Raw genomic sequence first — 23,837 nt, forward strand, 5'->3', positions numbered from 1 at the left:
CATTCTTCATTCTTACATTCATTCTTACATTATAAGAAGGGATATTGGCAAGATAATTGGTGTCCTCTTTTGGAAACCTCAATGTTCCCTCTGCCATTCCTGATTTTTGTGTGTCAGTGGGGTGGGGGGAGGGGCGCTTTGAGCAGAAGAAAGGACTTCTCTGGGAATGCCTTGTCACTCCCAAGTTGAGAGAGTAAAACTCTGTTATAGAAGTCTTCAGTATATCAGAGACATGAAAAAGAAGGGTTCCCATGCTTCCAATTAGATATAGGACATTAGTCTCACCATCACCTAGGAAGCTTCTATACTGGCTGTGATGCTTGGTCCCAGCATAAGCCCTGTAACTGCTTGTCAGGATGCAAAGAGCACTGTAGGAGCAGTAAGGAGACTGTGCTGGTGTGTCTGTTCTGCTCTGAACTAATGTAGGTAATGGTGTGTTTTCAAGCAAAGTTACTTGACCTCCCTCAGCCACCATTTCCACATCTGTGAAATAAAAGTGATGATCTTCCTGACCCCCTGAGTTGACATCTGGGGCTCAGATGTAACCCTAACCGTAACCCTTTATGACCCTCTGAGTTGACATCTGGCTCTCAGCTTGTTGCTCTGGTGTGGCTGAGTGGCTCTGCCATCTCAGTGGGCCTTGCCTCTCCCTGGTCAGACTGAAGCACAAGCTGGTTCTCCTGCAGCAACAGTGTGAAGAGAAACAGCAGCTCTTTGAGTCCCTCCAGTCAGAGTTACAAATCTACGAGGCACTTTATGGCAATTCCAAGAAGGGGATGAAAGGTATGTGTTCTTCTCCCCTCACCCCATGAGCTTTTTGCCCTTGCATAGGATGCTAGTGAGGTCTTTCCTTTGGGAGTTGTGGAGATCATGGGAAGCTACAGAGTTCTGTCTCAGAAACTCCCACCCGAGCCTGGGGCTCCCAATAAGAACTCTCATACACAAAGCCCAAGGTGACAGGTTGGTGACACGAACAAGATCCAGCCTGATCATTCCTAATTATTTTAAGAAAATCTAGACATTCCTATCAATGTCTAAATTATAACATTTTTGAAAGCAAAAGAACTATCCTAATGATATCATCATTTGAAAAGGCCTTTAATATTGTCGGTAATACATACTGACAACCCATTCAGCCCAATGCAACAGGCAGTCTGCTCCCACCCTGACCCTTTCCCTAGTGACATCTGGCGCTCAGCTTATTGCCCTTTCATGTAATTTTCATAAATCCTGATTTAGTTTCCTGATTTTCTAAAGAGAAGGTGAACTGGAATTTGAAGAAATACAGGGGCTTACCAGGCTGAGCGAATAGCTTAAGTACAAAGTCATGGTGAGTGTTGAGTCAGTGGGGACCAGCCTGCCCACAGGAGAAAATTGAAAGACATGAAAACAAAAAACCCTTATAGAAATACCACTGATAGGACCTAAATTTCAATCCTGGATTTAAATATTAAGGACATTTATTGAAGACTTTGTTGCCTGCTGAAATAATAATCTAATATTTGAGAATTTGATATATTTCTTCATTCTTTAAATGGAGAAGGGTATTCAAAACATAATGTGAATAAGTCACAGCAGGCTGGGACAGAGGACTGACATCAATGTCATGAAATTTAGCAAAGATAAAAAGCAAAATCCTGAGCTCGATTAAAAATATCAGTGGTAGAAATAACGGATGAGGGTAGAAATATAGGACAGGCAGCCATTTGTGGACTTGAGAGTACGGGGTTTGGTAGAAACATGATCACACAAGTAAGTCATAGGCCAGAGGTTGCTAGAAATGCCAGCTCAAACTGACACTACAGTAGTGTAAGTGTGATGTTTGCCTGTGGAGACCATGTCTAAAATATTGTTAGATTAAGGGGCACTATCTTTGAAAAGGGCATTGACACACTAGGGAACATAATGAAGACAGGGCGCACAATGGTGTGGATCAGAAATCTCCAACTGGTCAAAGAAACTAAAGAAATGTAGGCTTTCAAAAGATCTTGAGGACATGAGAACTGGCTTCAGATATTTGAAGAAGTGTCAGGTGAAAAAGAACTCATGTATTTTATGTCCCTCCAGAGGGCTAAACAATGCGTGAAGGGCAGTGGAATTTAGATTGGAATTATCATAAATCCTGATTTAGTTTCCTGATTTTCTAAAGAGAAGGTGAACTGGAACTTGAAGAAATAGAGGGGGCTCACCAGGCTGGGAGAATAGCTTAAGTACACAGTCATGGTGAGTGTTGGGTCAGTGGGACCAGCCTGACCACAGGAGAAGCTTGGGGTTGGGGGAGTGAGAAGTCAGGATGGTGGAGTAGAGCCACCAAACCGTGAAAGCTCACAGGTCAGGGTGAAAGTTGACATTCTGTAGAGTAGATCATGAAACTAAGTCTATTCTTTTTCAAAGAAGATAAGCATATGATGAAAACAGAACTTTAGGATGCTAAGTCTCAGGGGATGTCCTGGAATTGGGAGACATTAGAATCTGGGAAACCTATTGGATGGGTCTAGTGATATTCTGGCACATTAAGAGATGACAGTCTAATATAAGGTGCTATTGGGAAGATGAAAGGGTATAGATAGATTTTAAAATGTCTCTTAAAAAAATAAGCAAAATTTAGTGAGAACTTGGATTGAGAAAGAGAGAGAGGAACATCATAAAACTTCGGGCAAAATTCAAGAGTAGATTATTTACCAAAGTCTCTAAAACTACTTCATCCTGAGCTCCCTTTCCTTTCATGCTTTTCTCCCTGCCTTTTAGGACTCATTTCAAAGCTACAACCACTAAAGCTCCATAATCCCTTATCTGTAATTTCAAAATTCAATAAGATCTCCAAACTAAATTTTTCAAATACTCATTTAGTGACAAAATCTAGATGATCTGACATGAAGATATTCATAAGTCTTTATTTATCTACTTAGGATATTCACATAGCTCATTGCAGAAATAGTTATATGTTTGATTAAGGATTGTGGTTCACCTGCAACTAGGTACATGTTATATATGATATATGCACCCTGTTGCCTTGCTAAAAACTAAAACAAATTTTACCTTTCGAAATACATTTGGCCTTAAGGTTTTCAGATAAGGGATTGTAGCCTTGTAGAATATTTCTTAGATCTCTTCATCCCCAGTACAAAGAAATAGACTACATGTGGTGAATGGAGGTAAATATATGTACATATATATATTTATATATATATGTATGTGTATATATGTATGTGTATATATGTGTGTATATATATGTACATGTACATATATACATGTATACACCTATATATAGTATGTATATACACACACAACATATATATACACACTATATGTAGGTGTATATATATGTACACACACACACACACACACATATATATAGAGAGAGAGAGAGAGAGAGAGAAAAATTGAAAAACTCACTTAGTTATAATCCCTGGTCTAATGTGCCCAACTCGCATTCTCACATGCTACCAAAAGGCCTCCTCCTTCTCCTCTTTCATTTTTGAGAGTGAAGACTGTGAAATCTCTTTCTCCCTCATCCCCTACCCTTCTCTAGCTCAGTACTGACGTTCTACCTTGGAGGATCCTATACTTTAGCCTACAGGACTAAGGCTACTATGGAGATGAAATATGGACTTATCCTTATCTGCCAATCAAATGCTCTATAGGTGCATGTGTGTAACTTAAATCGCAAGGAAGTTTCAGACTGGATGTGTGCCATCTCAGTGCCATCCCCCGGCCACACACAGAAATGGTGACATCTCCATCATAGATGGGTTGCATGAGACTCAGATGATAGTGGGGTCCTTGGCAGAAAAGAATGTCACAGAGGAGGGTTCTGACAAGTGCTTGGAAATACTTGGGTCAATGTTACCAGACTCCTCTTCTCTCTTAGCTTACAGCCTGGATGTCTGTCACCAAATCCCTTTGAGCAGTGACCTGAACCACCTGGTGGCAGAGGTATGAGCTCTGAGAGGGCAGCTGGAGAAGAGCATTCAGGGGAACAATTGTCTGTGACTGCAGCTGCAACAGCAGCTGGATAGCCTGCTGGCAAAGCCAGCCTCAGCCCCTCCTCTGTTAACCAGAACTTCCCAGCCAGCGCTGACCCTGGAAACAAGCAGCTGCTCCTCCAAGGTAGGAAGGAAAAGGGACTTAGAAAGCCCTTGGCCAGTGGGGAGATCACCAGGATGTCTGCCTGGTCCATGCTCCTTAGGGTCAGGTTGAAATCAGAGATGCTCTAGTCTAGCAGCCTGAGTGAAAGCGTGGGATTTAGGTCAGACTGGGCTCCAGATTCTGAGTTTACCGCTTAGAGGTCGTTTGATTTGGGCAAGGTGTTTAAAGTCTCAGAGGTTTAAGCCTTAGTTTCCTTATACTTAAGATGATGATAATAATAATATATACCTTATATGATTTTGACCATTAAATGAGATCATTTACAAGTGCTTGGCACACTAAGAATTGCTCAATAATTAGCAGCTGTATATGTTCATATCTTTTTCTTGGATTTGCTTGGTGCTTTAGTTTTAGCCAAGTGTTTTCACATATATAATTTCACCTGAAGTAAAGCAGGTTTTGCTATCTCTGTATTTCACATAAGAAAACTTAGGTCCTGAGATATTAACAGACAAGCGGGGGTTTAGAGAAGTTATAGACAAAGCCAGAATCAGAACCAGATGTTGTGATTTTCAGTCTGTGTTCCTTCCAGCTCATTGTGCCCTGTCTCAGTATTGCCGACCTTCCCAGATTCTCTAGTCCCCCTTTCCCTCACAGGTGGGGAACTCAGTGTGTGGTAAAATGTTCCTGCCCCTAAGGAAACAGGGCTCTGGGGAAGTCCTGGATGGTGGGTGATTTATTTCGGGTGGTCATCATTCGCTTTCTCTACCCCACCCCTTGCCTGCCTTTTCAGATAGGCGTGTTTGACCAGGACCCCCTTCTCTTCTCAATATCCCCCATCAATCTCACTTCTCCCAGTTTTCATTGAAATGTCAATGGTGTCCCCCTAGTCTCTTAAATCATTCAATTTCTACTTCCTCTGTCCTTTTCTCCTTTTGATACACCATTTAGTACACCATCTCTACTCACCTCCATGGCCATACCTTCAATTTTATTCAAATCAGGAACCACTTCTGTTCAGTTTCTCTAAAGCTGAGCTTTCAAACTCTCCTGCCAGCTATTTCTGGGTCATGTTAATCTTTATTTTTCTCTGGTTCTTGTAGATGCTCATTTATCTGACAGTAACCTTATTTGTCAAATGAAGGTGACAATAACATGATTATGCTGTTTTCAGCTTACATTAGTTGGACACCTTGCCCTTCTCTGGGCTGCCCTGATGGTTGTGGTGTTCAGTTATGTCTCCAACTCTTCCTTCTTTCTAACCAGGCCTTCCTCTCTCTCTGGCTTCCCACACAGCAGCCAAGACTCAGCCCCACTGGTGCAGTCCCTGCCCATCTTTCTCTAGCACCCCCGAGGCCTGAGCTGGAAAGCAGGCACTGGGCCACACTTGCCTGAGTAGGACCTTTTCTACCTTCTTTGTGATATTTTCCAATTCCTCCACCATAGGGTTGCTTTTTAGTCTCCAGCAAGATGTTAAACCACCAAGCCCTCTGTCTCCGTTCTTCTCATACAAGTCAATTTTTTTCAGTATTACCTCATCAGAATGATGACTAGAATGTTGAGTTTAGTCCCCCATGAATCCATTCATTCCTTGATCCCTTGATTCTAGATTTTAATATGTACTATGTATATTTATACATATTACATTTAGTTACGGGGCATCGTATTAGATACCACACACAAATTATACTCAAGACTCGGTTTATAAAAATACACCTAATAATTTTTCAAACTAGAAGTTACATTCTCGTGGAACACCCCTCCATTAAAGGAATATCTTTTTGTTCTGAAGAATGGAAACATTCTGAACTCAGTGACTCATGGGCTTTTGCTTTTGCTTGTGGGGTATGGATAATTCTGTAAGAGGAGAGTCCTGCCACCTTAGGTCTCAGTGGGGACGGCTAGGTGTGCATGTGCTTCATGTGCAGTGTGTTCCAGGGCTCCTGAAAACTGTGGTTGCCTTTACCCCCTAGATTCAGCTGTGTCCCCTCCAGTCCGGGATGTTGGTATGAATTCCCCAGCTCTGGTCCTCCCCAGCTCTGCTTCCTCTACTCCTGGCTCAGAAACGGCCATAATCAACAGAACACATGGTAAATATGGCAACTAAAGGGCCCAGGGACTGATGTTGGAAAGTGATTAATGCAAACAACCTTTTGTTGTCTCTAAACATATTATCTGTATTTAGAGAGTTTTCTCTGCATGCCCCAAGGCCTTTAGCCCTACTCCCTGCACCTTCTGTGGCTGCCTTTCTTGCCATTGTTCATCCTCCTGTAGTTTTCCTACTGCTGTTTTTGCTTCATTGTGCCATAATCTCTCTATTCTTGAAAATGCTCTCTGTATCCAGCTTGATTTCCTTGTCTGTGTCTTCTCTACCCAGAAACTTATTATTTATTATGATTCATCCTATTTCATTTGCCAATAAGGAAAAAATTGTCTCCTGGCAAATTTATCATTAAGAGATAATGTAAGAAAGATTATAAAAATATAGAAGCCAGAAGATCTTGATGGACTTTGCCCCACCCTTGTACATTCCAAGGCTTCCTTTCTTGTTCCCAGCCTCGTCCTTTTCTTGTTCCCTGCCTCTTTTTTAGTTGGAGCAAACTGGGGATATCATTATGAATAACAGAAGATTCTGTTGTGTTGTCATTTTCTTTTTCAGGCTTGGGTTTGGATACTTCTCCAGTAATGAAGACCCCTCCCAAGCTGGAGGGTGATGCTACTGATGGCTCCTTTGCCAATAAGTATGGCCGCCATGTCATTGGCCACATTGATGACTACAGTGCCCTAAGACAGCAGATTGTGGAGGGCAAGCTGCTGGTCAAAAAGATAGTGTCTCTTGTGAGATCAGCGTGCAGCTTCCCTGGCCTTGAAGCCCAAGGCACAGGGGTAATCACACCTGAAGCTTTAGGTGCACTCTTTCCTTGTGCCCTTTCTTCCTTTGATGTTAACTCCTTCTCCCACCATTTTTGTTTTTTTCATGCTTTGCATCTCTCAACAGCTGAAGCTTCCTCTTCCATGCATAGCAGCCAGGCCCTTTCTTCTCTATCTCCTATTTTCACTGTGAGTTCTGCTCTGTTCCAGATGTAGCTGACTGGATATTTCCCCTCAGCCCCACAGAAACACGTGGCATTGCCTAGCAGCCTTTGGTAGCTTATTATCTACCATAGTCATGCAGGCACATGACCATATGTGGGCAGAGTCGACTCAATGGGATGGACAGAAACTGAAGGATTTGCAGGTGTATGGCCCCCACATGTGGAAGGGGTGAGAAGCCTGGCAGCCAAGGCATTTCCTTGTGCAGACTGCACAGGGGAGGGAAGGCAGTCAGCAAAGCTTCTGAGAGCACCTTGCCAGTGAGAGAGACCAGGAACCTGTGGCTATGCTGTCTGAGCTGCTGGAGACCCATGGATACATAGGGACAGCCCTGCCTCCATGGAGCCCCCACACTGGAATACAAGACACACACCCAAGTAGATAAGCACAGTACAGGGCTACAGGCGCAGTATGAGAAATCATCCTCTGTGCTGTGAGAGCACCAATGCAAATGTGGTCATTTATCTCAGGCAAGGAAGGTAACAGATTCATAGAGGACATAGCAAGGGGGGTGAGTTTTGAAAGCCTTGTGGGTTCTGCAGGTGGAGGAAGGCATTCCTGGTAAAGGGAGCAGCACCTTAGTTCTGAGAGCTGCAAATGGTTGTGTGAGGGCTTCACAGGTTCAAGCAGGCCCATGTTCTGCGCCTCACTCACAAAGGAAGCTTGAGCCCACGCAGGGGGAAGAAAGTAATCTCTCCGCTCCTGTGGTGTTACCTTTCCCCAGGTGCTAGGCAGCAAAGGCATTCATGAGCTTCGGAGCAGCACCAGTGCCCTGCACCATGCCCTAGAGGAGTCGGCTTCCCTCCTCACCATGTTCTGGAGAGCGGCCCTGCCAAGCACCCACATCCCTGTGCTGCCTGGCAAAGTGGTAAGATGCCAGTGTCCTTTCTTGGTTCAAACCCAGTTCTCCTGCCCTCCAATACTGCTCTGTCTCCTCAATGTCACAGCTTTTCCAGAAAATCAGGAGCCACATAGTGAATTGGGATAGACAGGAACTTAGAGGAGTGTCCCTGGAGGGACATCTCTGACCCTTGGTGGCTGCTTTCATTGCAGCTCTGAATATATCCCATTCCCCACCAGCCCCCTGACCCCTGGATAAGAAATCAAAGAAGAAGAGGAAGGAGTGTGGAGAAGGCGGAGACATCAGAACCCTGGCAATCCATAAATGTTCAGTTTCTTTACCTCTCTGAAGTTTGGATGAGCTGAAATTCAGTTAAAGCTTTAGCACCCATCTCCCACCCCACAGGTCCCGTGGTCAAATGATCACAGAATGCCCCATGAGACTGAGCCTTTTTAGCCACTGCCTGGAATCCCAACATACAACTTAAGCTGGCATCGCTGGACCAGGCCTGGGGAAAGTCAGCCACCCCTCAGGATCTGCTCAGAGCTCAGGCTAACTCTGATTGGCAGACCCTTGTGTAGGTAGGTTTCAGGATCTCCTCCCCAGGGATTCTACTTCCAGGTCAATGTCACCAATACCTTTTGGATCCAACTATGCTAATTCCAGGGAGAGGGTGTTGTGCCATCTTCATGTTGGCACAAATATTTACAAACTTGCAAACTTTCCTGAGTCCAGATCTCTCTCCCCAGCATAACACTTCTGAACTCTCAATCTTACCTGTGAAGGGAGAGTGACAGAACTGATATCAGGACTGAAGCAAGGTCCTCTTCAGAGTTGGGAGTTTGATACCAGCCTGAGGCGAGGTTCTCTTAAGCTACAGGTGTGTAGGCCTGTGCTAGTCTGCATGGGGAATTCCAGAGTCTCATTATTCCTGCCTAATGGCCTCATCCTAAACTGTCCTCAGCTGGAGGTATTCGAGGCTGTGAAGGAGGAAATCCAGTTCAGGAGGGTTGAGAAGATTGTAGAATCCTTCTTTGAACTGGAAAGAGCCACAAAGCACAGGGTGCTTTAGGCCTTCTGCCTGGTCAGTAAGAGTCTGTTCCTCTTATCCAGGGAGAATCAACAGAAACGGAACTTCTGGAACTGAGAACCAAAGTATCCAAACAGGAGCGGCTCCTTCAGAGCACAGCTGAGCGTCTGAAGACCGCCAACCAACAGAAGGAGAGCATGGAGCAGTTCATCGTCAGCCAGCGTAGGTTCCCTGAGAGGGAATGGGGGCAGAAACAGGCAGTCTTCCCGATGCCCCACTTGTGCTTCAGATGAGAAGTGATCAGGGGGGCTTGGGGATGTTGGGAGTGGAGACTGATTTGATGTCCCCAAACCTCCTGTGCCAGGAGCAATTGTGGCTGCAGAGGGAGGGGAGGACAGGGGGTGGATAGAAGGAGACTCCAAGCTGAATAGCCAGAAAGAAATAAATGCTTTAGAATTCTCACGCTAAGCAAGTAGGGTTAATTTCTGCTGGTGATTTCTACTCTGTGGTGCTCTTTTGTTGTTTCAGTAACCAGAACACATGATGTTTTAAAGAAGGCAAGGACTAACTTAGAGGTAAGGAAACTACTGCACCAGTCAGAGGCACCAAGCCTGTCCCCCACCCATCACCATCCGTTAGCAGATATTGTAGGCGACCCTTGGCCTGCTTTGGCCTTCCAGGAGAAGATTTCCAGTCCACTTTCAAGATCACAGGTCCTCAGTGAGCTTCCTGATAGTTTCTGTTCCCATCACCCTCCCACCCCGTCAGCTCCTGCCCCTGTATCTTGGTTCACTCTCACATTGTCATCATCTCTCCTTTTTACTCCAATTTTTCTTCTTTGATGCCAAGTTCGGAGACTGGAGAATGCAATTCAGCTCACTCTTGAAGTTGTTAGACATTCAGGAGTCTGCCTCTGAATGAGCTTTTGGTAGAGGGATCTTGAGGCCAGTTATGTGTTCTACTGTTCATGAAAAAGTAAAAGCAGTTTGCAACCTAATAAACTGATTTCACTGCATACTCCTGGGTTAAGAACAGCAATTTGATTTTGGTGTATCTTTAAGTAACATGTCAAAAGAGATCTGTTGTGTCTCATTGGTCTAAAAGAGAATTTGTTAATAAATAACAACTGAACCTTGGGGGTGGGGGCGGAATGTTACATATGTACCAGACATTATCGACATAAAACACTAAGTGTTAATCATTCCCTAGGAAGTGCTTTGAAGAAAAACTTGAGGTATATGAAATGGTTTAAAAATCAGAAACTAAACCTTTTAACGTGGACTTCAAAGCTTTGCCATAAGCAATTCAGCATATTCCTAGAAATGTTTCTAAACCATAACCTGAGAGAATGTTGATCTCCATAGTGTAAAAATGACTTGGGCCAGTTTAACTTGCTCTTTTTTTTATTTTTTCACTAATTCCCTTTTATTTTTCTCTGATAATTCTTCTCTTTCCTGAGCCTCTTTAGAGCAGCACTTACAGGATTGCCTGTGTAAAGCCTTATTCCTGTCCCAGAAAAGGTAACCGAAAAAGTCTCTAGTATCCTCTAAAAGGTAACCCAAAAGTCTCTAGTATCCACTGGCTTTCTCCAGTGTGGAAGCTTTCCCCTCCACCTCCCATAGATCACTGGGAAGGACCTGAGGCCTCGGTTCTAATCCCAGGCTTATCACTAACTGCTGTGTGGCTTTGGCTTGTCCCTTAGTCTCTGTCAGACTGCTGCACCCTCATCTGTCAAAGATGGAACTGGACTTAGTTGAGCTCTGAGGTCCCTGTGGACTTGGCCCCTCCACACCCTCATTATGGCAACTGGACATAAACTTAACAGAGGACTTCCCAGCAGAGTGTCCTCTTCTTCCTACAACAGGCTGTTTCTGTATGTGCATGTTTCATGCTAAGCACTTCTTTCTTGGGTGGAGATGGCAAAGGCCTCTTTCTGCTGAGACAAAGTGATTTGGAGAGTCACCTGGCCCCTGAAGAGGGAGTGGTAGGATCCAGCCACCCAGTGTGCAGTGAATTGGAGCAGGGATCTCAGCACACAGGGAGGTGGGGAGGCTCCCCCTAACCTCGGGCACCTGTTGCTCCTCCAGACTGCAGCGCATGCTCTTAGCTCATCCTCTTAACTGGCTCTCACCGTGCTCCTGGCTTTGGTCACCACGTAGCTCTCACTCCAGTTTCAGGTAGCCATCAGTAGGGCCTGGCAGTATAGGGCACTGATTTGGTTTATTTTTGTCTGCAGGTAAAATCCCTAAGGGCTCTGCTGTGTACTCCAGCCTTGTGACCCTTGCTTTCCAGGAACCATGCAAGAAGTGCAGCCACCAGAAGTCCTTATATAGGTATACATAGTCCTTTGGTAACAAGTCCTTTGTTATATAGGTATACATGTGCCATGTTGGTTTGCTGCACCCATCAACTCTCCTAACGCTATCCCTCCCCCAGCCCCCTACCCCACAACAGGCCCCGGTGTGTGATGTTCCCCTCCCTGTGTCCATGTGTTCTCATTGGTCAACTCCCACTTAAGAGTGAGAACATGCAGAGTTTGGTTTTGTGTCCTTGTGATATTTTGCTGAGAATCATGATTTCTAGCTTCATCCATGTCCCTGCAAAGGACATGAACTCATCCTTTTTTATGGCTGCATAGTATTCTTTGGTGTATATGTGCCACATTTTCTTTATCTAGTCTATTATTGATGGACATTTGGGTTAGTTCCAAGTCTTTGCTATTGTGAATAGTGCCTCAATAAACATAGGTGTGCACGTGTCTTTATAGTAGCATGATTTATAATCCTTTGGGTATATACCCAGTAATGAGATTCCTGGGTCAAATGGTATTTCTAGTTCTAGATCCTTGAGGAATTGCCACACTGTCTTCCACAATGGTTGAACTAATTTATACTCCCACCAACAGTGTAAAAGCGTTCCTATTTCTCCACATCCTCTACAGCATCTGTTGTTTCCTGACTTTTTAATGATCGTCATTCTAACTGGCATGAGTGGTATCTCATTGTGGTTTTGATTTGCATTTCTCTGATGACCAGTGATGATGAGCATTTTTTCATATGTCTGTTGGCTGCATAAATGTCTTCTTTTGAGAAGTGTCTCTTTATATCCTTTGCCCACTTTTTGATGTTTTTTTTTTTTCTTGTAAATTTGTTGAAGTTCTTTGTAGATTCTGGATATTAGCCCTTTGTCAGATGAGTAGATTGCAAAAATTTTCTCCCATTCTGTAGGTTGCCTGTTCACTCTGATGGTAGTTTGTTTTGCTGTGCAGAAGCTCTTTAGTTTAATTAGATCCCATTTGTCAATTTTGGCTTTTGTTGCCATTGCTTTTGGTGTTTTAATCATGAAGTCTTTGCCCATGCCTATGTCCTGAATGGTACTACCTAGGTTTTCTTCTAGGGTTTTCATGGTGTTATGACTTACATTTAAGTCTTTAATCCATCTTGAGTTAATTTTTGTGTAAGGTGTAAGGAATGGATCCAGTTTCAGCTTTCTACATATGGCTAGCCCGTTTTCCCAGCACCATTTATTAAATAGGGAATCCTTTCCCTATTGCTTGTTTTTGTCAGGTTTGTCAAAGATCAGATGGTTGTAGATGTGTGGTGTTATTTCTGAGGCCTCTGTTCTGTTCCATTGGTCTATATCTCTGTTTTGGTACCAGTACCATGCTGCTTTGTTTACTGTAGCCTTGTAGTATAGTTTGAAGTCAGGTAGCATGATGCCTCCAGCTTTGTTCTTTTTGCTTGAGATTATGTTGGCTATGAGGGCCCTTTTTTAGTTCCATATGAAGTTTAAAGTAGTTTTTTTCCAGTTCTATGAAGAAAGTCAGTGGTAGCTTGATGGGGATGGCATTGAATCTATAAATTACCTTGGGCAGTATGGCCATTTTCATGATATTGATTCTTCCTATCCATGAGCATGGAATGTTCTTCCATTTGTTTGTGTCCTCTTTTATTTCATTGAGCAGTGGTTTGTAGTTCTCCTTGAAGAGGTCCTTCACATCCCTTGTAAGTTGGATTCCTAGATATTTTATTCTCTTTGTAGTAATTGTGAATGGGAGTTCACTCATGATTTGGCTCTCTGTTTGTCTGTTCTTGGTGTATAGGAATGCTTCTAATTTTTGCACATTGATTTTGTATCCTGAGATTTTGCTGAAGTTGCTTATCAGCTTAAGGAGATTTGGGGCTGAGACGATGGGGTTTTCTAAATATACAATCATGTCATCTGCAAACAGGGTCAATTTGACTTCCTCTTTTCCTAATGGAATACCCTTTATTTCTTTCTCTTGCCTGATTGCCCTGGCCAGAACTTCCAATACTATGTTGAATAGGAGTGGTGAGAGAGGGCATCGCTGTCTTGTGCCAGTTTTCAAAGGGAATGCTTCCAGTTTTTGCCCATTCAGTATGATATTGGCTGTGGGCTTGTCATAAATAGCTCTTATTATTTTGAGATATGTTCAATCAATATCTAGTTTATTGAGAGTTTTTAGCATGAAAGGCTGTTGAGTTTTGTCAAAGGCCTTTTCTGCATCTATTGAGATAATCATGTGGTGTTTGTCGTTGGTTCTGTTTAAGTGATGGATTACATTTGTTGATTTGTGTATGTCGAACCAGCCTTGCATCCCAGGGATGAAGCCAACTTGATCATGGTGGATAAGCTGTTTGACGTGCTGCTGGATTCGGTTTGCCAGGACTTTATTGAGGATTTTCACATTGATGTTCATTAGGGATATTGGCCTAAAATTATCTTTTTTTGTTTTGTCTCTGCCAGGCTTTGGTATCAGGATGATGCTGGCCTCATAAAATGAGTTAGGGAGGTTTCCCTCTTTTTCTATTGATTGGAATAGTTTCAGAAGGAATGGTACCAGCTTCTCTTTTTACCTCTGGTAGAATTTGGCTGTGAATCTGTCTGGTCCTGGAATTTTTTTGCTTGATGGGCTATTAATTATCACCTCAATTTCAGAACCTGTTAATGGTCTATTCCAGGATTTGAGTTCTTCCTGGTTTAGTTTTGGGAGGCTGTATGTATCCAGGAATTTATCCATTTCTTCTAGATTTTCTAGGTTATTTGCATAGAGGTGTCATAGTATTCTCTGAGAGTAGTTTGTATTTCTGTGGGATCAGTAGTGATATCCCTTTTTTCATTTTTTATTGCATCTACTTGATTCTTCTCTCTTTTCTTCTTTATGAATCTTGCTAGCGGGTCTATCCATTTTGTTGATTTTTTTCAAAAAACCAGCTCCTGGATTCATTGATTTTTTTGAAGGGATTTTTGTGTCTCTATCTCCTTCAGTTCTGCTCTGATCTTAGTTATATCTTGCTTTCTGCTAGCTTTTCAATGTGTTTGCTCTTGCTTCTCTGGTTCTTTTAATTGTGATATTAGGGTGTCGATTTTAGATCTTTCCTGCTTTCTCTTGTGGGCATTTACTGCTATAAATTTCCCTCTACACACTGCTTTAAATGTATCCCAGAGATTCTGGTACATTGTGTCTTTGTTCTCATTGGTTCCAAAGAACCTCTTTGTTTCTGCCTTCATTTCATTATTTACCCAGTAGTCATTCAGGAGCAGGTTAATTCCATGTAGTTGTGTGGTTTTGAGTGAGTTTCTTAATCCTGAGTTCTAATTTGATTGCACTGTGGTCTGAGAGACAGTTTGTTGTGATTTCTATTCTTTTACATTTGCTGAGGAGTGTTTTACTTCCAAATATGTGGTCAATTTTAGAATAAGTGTGATGTGGTGCTGAGAAGAATGTATATTCTGTTGATTTGGGGTGGAGAGTTCTATAGATGTCTATTAGGTCTGCTTGGTGTAGAGCTGAGTTCAAGTCCTGAATATCCTTGTTAATTTTCTGTCTCGTTGATCTGTCTAATATTGACAGTGGGGTATTAAAGTCTCCTATTATTATTGTGTGGGAGTCTAAGTCTCTTTTTAGGTCTCTAAGAACTTGCTTTATGAATCTGGGCACTCCTGTATTGGGTGCATATATATTTAGGATAGTTAGCTCTTCTTCTTGAATTGATCCGTTTACCATTATGTAATGGCCTTCTTTGTCTCTTTGATCTTTGTTGGTTTAAAGTCTATTTTATCAGAGACCAGGATTGCAACCCCTGCTTTTTTTTGCTTTCCATTTGCTTGGTAGATCTTCCTCCATCCCTTTATTTTGAGCCTATGTGTGTCTCTGCACGTGTGATGGGTCTCCTGAATACAGCACACCGATGGGTCTTGACTCTTTTTTTTGTTTTTCAATATATATATATATTTTTATTATACTTTAAGTTCTAGGGTACATGGGCACAACTTGCAGCTTTGTTACATATGTATACATGTGCCATGTTGGTGAGCTGCACCCATTAACTTGTCATTTATATTAGGTATATCTCCTAATGCTATCCCTCCCCCGACCCCCCACCCCACAACAGGCCCCAGTGTGTGATGTTCCCCTTCCTGTGTCCAAGTGTTCTCATTGTTCAATTCCCACCTGTGAGTGAGAACATGCGGTGTTTGGTTTTTTGTCCTTGCGATAGTTCGCTGAGAATGATGGTTTCCAGCTTCATCCATGTCCCTACAAATGGCATCAACTCATCCTTTTTTATGGCTGCATAGTATTCCATGGTGTATATGTGCCACATTTTCTTAATCCAATATATCATTGATGAACATTTGGGTTAGTTCCAAGTCTTTGCTATTGTGAGTAGTGCCACAACAAACATACATGTGCATGTGTCTTTATAGTAGCATGATTTATATTCCTTTGGGTATATACCCAATAATGGGATGGCTGGGTCAAATGGTATGTCTAGTTCTAGATCCCTGAGGAATTGCCACACTGTCTTCCACAATGCTTGAACTAGTTTACGTCCCACCAACAGTGTAAAAGTGTTCCTGTTTCTCCACATCCTCTCCAGCACCTGTTGTTTCCTGATTTTTTAATGATCACCATTCTAACTGGTGTGAGATGATATCTCATTGTGGTTTTGATTTGCATTTCTCTGATGGCCAGTGATGATGAGCATTTTGTCATGTGTCTGTTGGCTGCATAAATGTCTTCTTTTGAGAAGTGTCTGTTCATACTCTTTGCCCACTTTTTGATGGGATTGTTTGTTTTTTTCTTGTAAATTTGTTTGAGTTCTTTGTAGATTCTGGATATTAGCCCTTTGTCAGATGAGTAGATTGCAAAAATTTTCTCCCATTCCGTAGGTTGCCTGTTCACTCTGATGGTAGTTTGTTTTGCTGTGCAGAAGCTCTTTAGTTTAATTAGATCCATTTGTCAATTTTGGCTTTTGTTGCCATTGCTTTTGGTGTTTTAGACATGAAGTCCTTGCCCATGCCTATGTCCTGAATGGTATTGCCTAGGTTTTCTTCTAGGGTTTTTATGGTTTTACATCTAACATTTAAGTCTTTAATCCACCTTAAATTAATTTTTGTATAAGGTGTAAGGAAGGGATCCAGTTTCAGCTTTCTGCATATGGCTAGCCAGTTTTCCCAGCACCATTTGTTAAATAGGGAATCTTTTCCCTATTGCTTATTTTTGTCAGGTTTGTCAAAGATCAGATACCTGTAGATGTGTGCTGTTATTTCTGAGGCCTCTGTTCTGTTCCATTGGTCTATATCTCTGTTTTGGTACCAGTACCATGCTGTTTTGTTTACTGTAGCCTTGTAGTATAGTTTGAAGTCAGGTAGCATGATGCCTCCAGCTTTGTTCTTTTTGCTTGAGATTATGTTGGCTATGAGGGCCCTTTTTTGGTTCCATATGAACTTTAAAGTAGTTTTTTCTAATTCTGTGAAGAAAGTCATTGGTAGCTTGATGGGGATGGCATTGAAACTATAAATTTCCTTGGGCTATATGGCCATTTTCACAATATTGATTATTCCTATCCATGAGCATGGAATGTTCTTCCATTTGTTTGTGTCCTCTTTTATTTCATTGAGCAGTGGTTTGTAGTTCTTCTTGAAGAAGTCCTTCACATCGCTTGTAAGTTGGATTCCCAGGTATTTTATTCTCTTTGAAGCAATTGTGAATGGGAGTTCACTCATGATTTGGCTCTCTGTTTGTCTGCTATTGGTGTATAATAATGCTTGTGATTTTTGCACATTGATTTTGTATCCTGAGACTTTGCTGAAGTTGCTTATCAGCTTAAGGAGATTTTGGGCTGAGGTGATGGGGGGTTCTAGATATACAATCATGTCATCTGCAAACAGGGACAATTTGACTTCCTCTTTTCCTAATTGAATACCCTTTATTTCTTTCTCCTACCTGATTGCCCTGGCCAGAACTTCCAACACTATGTTGAATAGGAGTGGTGGGAGAGGGCATCCCTGTCTTGTGCCAGTTTTCAAAGGGAATGCTTCCAGTTTTTGCCTATTCAGTATGATATTGGCTGTTGGTTTGTCATAAATAGCTCTCATTATTTTTAGATACGTCCCATCAATACCTAATTTATTGAGAGTTTTTAGCATGAAGGGCTGTTGAATTTTGTCGAAGGCCTTTTCAGCATCCATTGAAATAATCATGTGGTTTTTGTCATTGGTTCTGTTTATATGCTGGATTACGTTTATTGATTTGTGTATGTTGAACCAGCCTTGCATCCCAGGGATGAAGCCCACTTGATCATGGTGGATAAGCTTTTCGATGTGTTGCTGGATTAAGTTTGCCAGTATTTTATTGAGGATTTTTGCATCGATGTTCATCAGGGATATTGGTCTAAAATTCTCCTTTTTTGTTGTGTCTCTGCCAGGCTTTGGTATCAGGATGATGCTGGCCTCATAAAATGAGTTAGGGAGGATTCCCTCTTTTTCCATTGATTGGAATAGTTTCAGAAGGAATGATATCAGCTCCTCCTTGTACCTCTGATAGAATTCGGCTGTGAATCCATCTGGTCCTGGACTTTTTTTGGTTGGTAAGCTATTAATTATTTCCTGAATTTCAGAGCCTGTTATTCGTCTATTCAGAGATTCAACTTCTTCCTGGTTTAGTCTTGCGAGGGTGTATGTGTCAAGAAATTTATCCATTTCTTCTAGATTTTCTTGTTTATTTGCATAGAGGTGTTTATAGTATTCTCTGAAGGTAGTTTGCATTTCTGTAGGATAGGTGGTGATATCCCCTTTATCATTTTTTATTGCGTCTATTTGATTCTTCTCTCTTTTCTTCTTTATTAGTCTTGCTAGTGATCTATCCATTTTGTTGATCTTTTCAGAAAACCAGCTCCTGGATTCATTGATTTTTTGAAGGGATTTTTATGTCTCTATATCCTTCAGCTCTGCTCTGATCTTAGTTATTTCTTGCTTTCTGCTAGCTTTTGAATGTGTTTGCTCTTGCTTCTCTGGTTCTTTAATTGTGATGTTAGGGTGTCGATTTTAGATCTTTCATGCTTTCTCTTGTGGGCATTTAGTGCTATAAATTTCCCTCTACACACTACTTTAAATGCATCCCAGAGGTTCGGGTATGTTGTGTCTTTGTTCCCGTGGGTTCCAAAGAAGCTCTTTATTTCTGCCTTCATTTCATTATTTACCCAGTAGTCATTCAGGAGCAGGTTGTTCAGTTTCCATGTAATTGAGTGGTTTTGAGTGAGTTTCTTAACCCTGAGTTCTAATTTGATTGCACTGTGGTCTGAGAGACAGTTTGTTATAATTTCTGTTCTTTTACATTTTCTGAGGAGTGCTTTTCTTCCAACTATGTGGTCAGTTTTGGAATAGGTGCAGTGTGGTGCTGAGAAGAATGTATATTGTGTTGATTTGGGGTGGAGAGTTCTGTAGATGTCTATTAGGTCCACTTGATGCAGAGCTGAATTCAATTCCTGGATATCCTTGTTAACTTTCTGTCTTGTTGATCTGTCTAATGTTGACAGTGGGGTGTTAAAGTCTCCCATTATTATTGTGTGGGAGTCTAAGCCTCTTTGTAGGTCTCTAAGGACTTGCATTATGAATCTGGGTGCTCCTGTATTGGGTGCATATATATTTAGGATAGTTAGCTCTTCTTCTTGAATTGATCCGTTTACCATTATGTAGTGGCCTTCTTTGTCTCTTTTGATCTTTGTTGGTTTAAAGTCTGTTTTTTCAGAGACTAGGATTGCAACCCCTGCCTTTTTTTGTTTTCCATTTGCTTGGTAGATCTTCCTCCATCCCTTTATTTTGAGCCTATGTGTGTCTCTGCATGTGAGATGGGTTTCCTGAGTACAGCACACTGATGGGTCTTGACTCTTTATCCAATTTGCCATTCTGTGTTTTTTAACTGGGGCATTTAGCCCATTTACACTTAAGGTTAATATTGTTATGTGTGAATTTGATCCTGTCGTTATGATGTTAGCTGGTTATTTCGCCCGTTAGTTGATGCAGTTTCTTCCTAGCGTCAATGGTCTTTACAGTTTGGCATGTTTTTGCAGTGGCTGGTACCGATTGTTCCTTTCCATGTTTAGTGCTTCCTTTAGGAGCTCTTGTAAGGCAGGCCTGGTGGTGACAAAATCTCTCAGCATTTGCTTCTCTGTAAAGGATTAATTTCTCCTTCACTTATGAAGCTTTGTTTGGCTGGATATGAAATTCTGGGTTGAAAATTCTTTTCAACCCAGAATTTTGTAGAGACAGGGTTTTGCTGGCTGGAGTGCAGTGGCATTGATGTTCTTTTCCCTCTTCACCTTCTAGCCCCCACTCTGCCGACATTCCTTAGGGTCCATAGGGAGTGTTTTCTCCACAAGGTTTTCACTAGTGTGGATTGTTAAGTAGAGGAAAACTCCTTTAGACACACCTTCTTTCCAAAAACTTTTCCAAAGCCATCTCACAGACATTTTTTTTCCATTAAAAAAACTTTATTTTCATTTTTTACAAAGAATATCCCCATCTGGGGTAAAAATATATCTGGTTAAGTACAAAATGTAGTCCTTACCATACAAAAAGATACATAATACAAAAACATGAAACCAACCATCTTCAGCCCACACTTTCTGGCTGTAATAACTCTCAGAAAAGGGTGGAGCTCAGTGCTCTGACACAGGACAGTGAACAAAGTGCTATGGCTGAGAGTGACTGACCAAGTGCTGGCAGCTGCAGTGAGGGGCCAATATCCCTATCTCCTAACACAGGGCAGGAAGGGGGTTCAAAGGGCTTTTATGAAGACCTGCCCTCTAGTTTCTCATGGCAGTATTTGGAGGTTCTGATCACAGGGTTGGGCATCTTGATCGAGAGTTCCTCCTTGGGTTTGAAGTCACAGTGGGCAAGGCTGACAGCAGCAACCCTTTCACATGATTTAAGCGTTAGAATTATATAATTCTGTACATTGGGGCAATCTCAAAAGTAGTAAAATTTTTTTTGTCTTTTGGCTTAACCCTACACAGTAGACCAGTTTCAGCTTACATTTAAGATGGCAGAAGGGGAGAACAAAAAATTTGACAGGAATTAAAGTGCTAAGAACATCACCTTAGAATCAATTCCAAGGACTTACATGAAGAGAAAACCATCCTCCCATATGAAAATATTTGCAGTAGGAGAACACAGTGCAATAGGCTCCAAAAATGGCTTTTAAGACCTTTGGTGGGGCAGTTACTACTGCTTTAAAAGCCAGGTTAAAGTATACTCTAAGCAAAGATGATCGTAGAGCAGCTAGCTTCCTTTTTTATAATCACAGGGAAAGCTCTCTCCATTGTCCATCAAATCAGCTCTAGAAGGTTTTTCTTTTTTTTCTACAAGTGCACAAAGGGGAAACACTGATTTTAAGAACCTCCTTTTCCCAAAGTTTTGGCCACAATTTCCCTTTTCATCTTCCTAGTTTGTTAAATTGGCTCTTCTCCACATGATACATAAGTTCAAGGTCCAAAGTTCTTATCACAATTTACAAAAAGCCTCCAAAATCCTTGAAAAGCTTATGCCAGGAGGCCATTTTTACCTGACCCAAAACTATCGAAAAGGCCTCAATTTTCAAGGAGATCTGAGAAAATGGATGGGCCTGAGTTTTTCTAGTTATTTTTAAACCCATCCAACAAACACCCCTGTATCACAACATGGGCGCTGGCTGAGGATGAGTCCGCATCCTTTAAGGCCCAGGAGATTGCCTGCTGACCACCTCCTACATTAGGAAGTCAGAGGCTAAGGTGGACCCACACTCCATTGCAGAGACTGTTGAGTCTCTGAAAAAGTGAGTGTCCAGGAAGAGAGACAAAAAGAAACAAGCAGGTAAAGCTGCTTCTTTTCTTCCACATGCTCACTGCACATTGTTGTTGAGGATGCAGGGATCCACCTAAAGAAAGAAACAGACTATTTCAGTTCAGGTAAGAACAAAAAGAACAAACCAGTTTAGCAATCCGTCTAAGTCAACTTCTTATAGAAAGCTTAGGACAAATTTAACAGTAAAGATGACAATCCTCACCTCAGTATAAGTCGGTGGTGGCATGAACTTGAACTCAGGGGCATACATAAAGATAGGACTGTCTTGAGAGCCATCCATGTCATCTAGCAGAGGAGTGGTTGGGCTCTCCAATCGGTGATCTTCAGGAATGACATCCCTATAGCAGGGAGGAGCTAGAAAATAAAATATGGCCACATAAGAATCCTGCCCAAGAAATGCTGGACCATCACAATTTTACAAACCCAGGTAGACCAGAAAGAAAGAAAAGACATTAGGTCTGGCTCACCTTCTGGGGTATCAGGGATGTTCAGATCTACCCAACTCATCTCAGAGCTGGTTCGGCTGGCCATGCTGGATGTTCTGCTGCTTAGACCTGATCTGCTGCCAATTACCAGGGGCAGGTCAAGGATGACCTTCTTGGATCCAGGAACGCTAACATAGATCTAGAAAGGAAGATGGCAGTTTATTACACCAGAGGTCTGGAGAAACAAGACAGTTGTGGTAACAGATGAACAATTTCTCTGCTGAAGCCACCCTGCATCTACCCACCAGTAAGGAATATTCAACTCGAAGGATGTTGCAGCCCAGGATAGAAGGCCTGATCTTCTGAACCCGAAGGCTCTTGCCACGCCATGATGCGCATGTCCCTGAGATAATATGATTGCCTCTGACTGATGACAACTTCTGAGTCAGCACCTTGGTCTGGCCATTGGCAAGGTAAGTGTGGCGGGCCACAATGGCAGCTTTGGGGACCACAATTCGGGAACATGTATTCTCAAAGTCAGCATGGATGGAAATCTCATCACCTAGCAATGAGAAAGATGAAAACTTACTGATACTCAGTATAGTTAATGACACTTCCTCTACCCCAGTCCCATGCCCTTGCCCCTAAACCCAGTTCCTGTTTTAACTGCCATAAGCACTAGGATTTTACCTTCACAGAATCCTTTTCTGTCAATTCGAGCAGAGACAGACACCCGCCCATCAGGAATGAACATGCAGGAAACTTTCTTTTCCTTTTTAGCAGACACAGGTGCCTATATAGAAGGGGATAAAAAGGTGTTTTGAGATGCTTCAATCTAATGCCCAAGACGTCTGATTTATCATCCTCATGACCCAGGAGAATAGAATCTTTAAAATGGATCTCACCATTAAATCAGGGGTATTGACATCCACCAGATCCACTACTTCAAAGTTTTTCTTTGTCTCTTCAGTTGGCTGGCTCGGGCGGTCAAGAAAAGCCTTCACCCAGTAGTCTACACACCCATATTTTCCTTTGAAGGATGTTCCCAGAGGCCTGTGTCAAGAAAATGAAAATTTTAAAACGCTCTCCAAGAACAGTAAGTGATCAAAGGAGGGCAAGATATTTTAGACAGAAAAGTTCAAAGATGCATTTAGCTGATATTTACCCCTGAGGAAGCTCAAAGCCGAACTTGTACTCATATTTGTTTCCAGGTCTCATGATCACCATCTCATTCTCACCTGAAGGGAAAGAAAATCGAGTAGCCATTAGGCTTCCTGTTACACTTAAAATGCATCTGTGTGATAAGGAATGCTTGGGTGGCATGCAAGGTATTGAAGTACCCCCAATTTCATCCCATATATATATTTTTTAATCCATCCCATATTGTTCTTAAAGAGAAATTCTGATGTATTTTGTCAGGCAGCAAGTTGCCAAGCCCTGCAATACTGAAAGATTCACCCAGGACAGTTCTCTACTAACATCTCAAACAGGAAGTAGACAAAGAATAAGCAACTTATGCACACATAAGACTTTAACTACCCGAGGCAACGCCCCTCAGGATCCCCTTTAGGACCACAGCACCATACAAAATTGTACAAATCACCCTTTTTTTTTTGGTGGGGGGCGCGGAGAATGTCTGCAAATTAAAACAGAAAAAAGGAAGCAACAACACGTAATTCAAACCACTCAAACTGAGCAACTTAAAACATTTCGTACAGGTTTTGTGTATTCAATTCTCTTCTCTAATCAGCTTTCACCCTCCAACAATGAATTGGGCCGCTTACCTGTTGGCTGGTCTTCCAGAAGAAGCGTGTCTTCATAGCGCAGGTACTCCGAAGTCTGTTTGCACTGCTGGGATCCCTGCATCCAAAGCACTTTAGCCACTCCGCAAGCCAGGATCCTAACGGCTTTGACACGAGTAACTTCACACACCTCCACTATCACCCGGCCAGCCACCTTCTCGCCACTGCCGTACACCTTTTCAGGGTCGTTAAAGACCACCTCAAAAGACTTGATCTTCTTGAACATCACCATGATGGAACTGAGTTGGTTTTAAGAGTTAGAAATGACGGTGGAAGAAAAAAAAAAAAGCTCCAAATCGAGGAAACTCCTTTGCAAAAAATTATTTCACTCTAAGGAATTAAGGTATTCTTAAGCAGTTTGAGCTTAAAAATAAAATAAGATTTAAACAAATGAATATTAACTACTAGGT

At 42.1% G+C, this 23,837-nt stretch overlaps 2 protein-coding genes across 14 annotated transcripts in view; one reads left to right on the plus strand and one right to left on the minus strand.

Moving 5' to 3' along the window:
• LOC747969 (myomegalin) overlaps nucleotides 1-23,837 on the plus strand; it is a 29,612-nt gene that overhangs the window by 122 nt on the left and 5,653 nt on the right. For 2 of the 13 annotated variants that reach the window (XM_054669856.2, XM_054669857.2), the window contains exons 2-10: nucleotides 659-783; nucleotides 3,872-4,110; nucleotides 6,063-6,179; nucleotides 6,749-6,975; nucleotides 7,907-8,050; nucleotides 9,137-9,275; nucleotides 9,582-9,628; nucleotides 10,522-10,573; nucleotides 11,290-11,386. In XM_054669856.2, coding sequence (XP_054525831.1) covers nucleotides 6,098-6,179; nucleotides 6,749-6,975; nucleotides 7,907-8,050; nucleotides 9,137-9,275; nucleotides 9,582-9,628; nucleotides 10,522-10,573; nucleotides 11,290-11,386 — 788 coding nt within the window. In that variant the 5' untranslated portion in view covers nucleotides 659-783; nucleotides 3,872-4,110; nucleotides 6,063-6,097. Of the gene's footprint in view, nucleotides 1-658; nucleotides 784-3,871; nucleotides 4,111-6,062; nucleotides 6,180-6,748; nucleotides 6,976-7,906; nucleotides 8,051-9,136; nucleotides 9,276-9,581; nucleotides 10,069-10,512; nucleotides 10,574-11,289; nucleotides 11,387-21,911; nucleotides 22,954-23,044; nucleotides 23,823-23,837 lie in introns of those variants that run through there. The other 11 variants (XM_063815418.1, XM_063815421.1, XM_054669861.2 and 8 more) reach the window with 11 other exon arrangements.
• On the minus strand, nucleotides 19,828-23,659 carry LOC129135295 (thioredoxin-interacting protein-like). The gene is made up of 8 exons (XM_024347832.3): nucleotides 23,410-23,659; nucleotides 22,791-22,863; nucleotides 22,531-22,678; nucleotides 22,316-22,418; nucleotides 21,931-22,187; nucleotides 21,668-21,824; nucleotides 21,403-21,554; nucleotides 19,828-21,273 (listed from the first exon to the last, which is right to left on the minus strand). Exons 1-8 carry the CDS (start codon nucleotides 23,657-23,659, stop codon nucleotides 21,238-21,240), a joined length of 1,176 nt encoding a protein of 391 aa, XP_024203600.2. The 3' UTR covers nucleotides 19,828-21,237.

The sequence above is a fragment of the Pan troglodytes genome, chromosome 1, assembly GCF_028858775.2.
Source record: "Pan troglodytes isolate AG18354 chromosome 1, NHGRI_mPanTro3-v2.0_pri, whole genome shotgun sequence".
Classification (NCBI taxonomy): Eukaryota; Metazoa; Chordata; class Mammalia; order Primates; family Hominidae; genus Pan; species Pan troglodytes.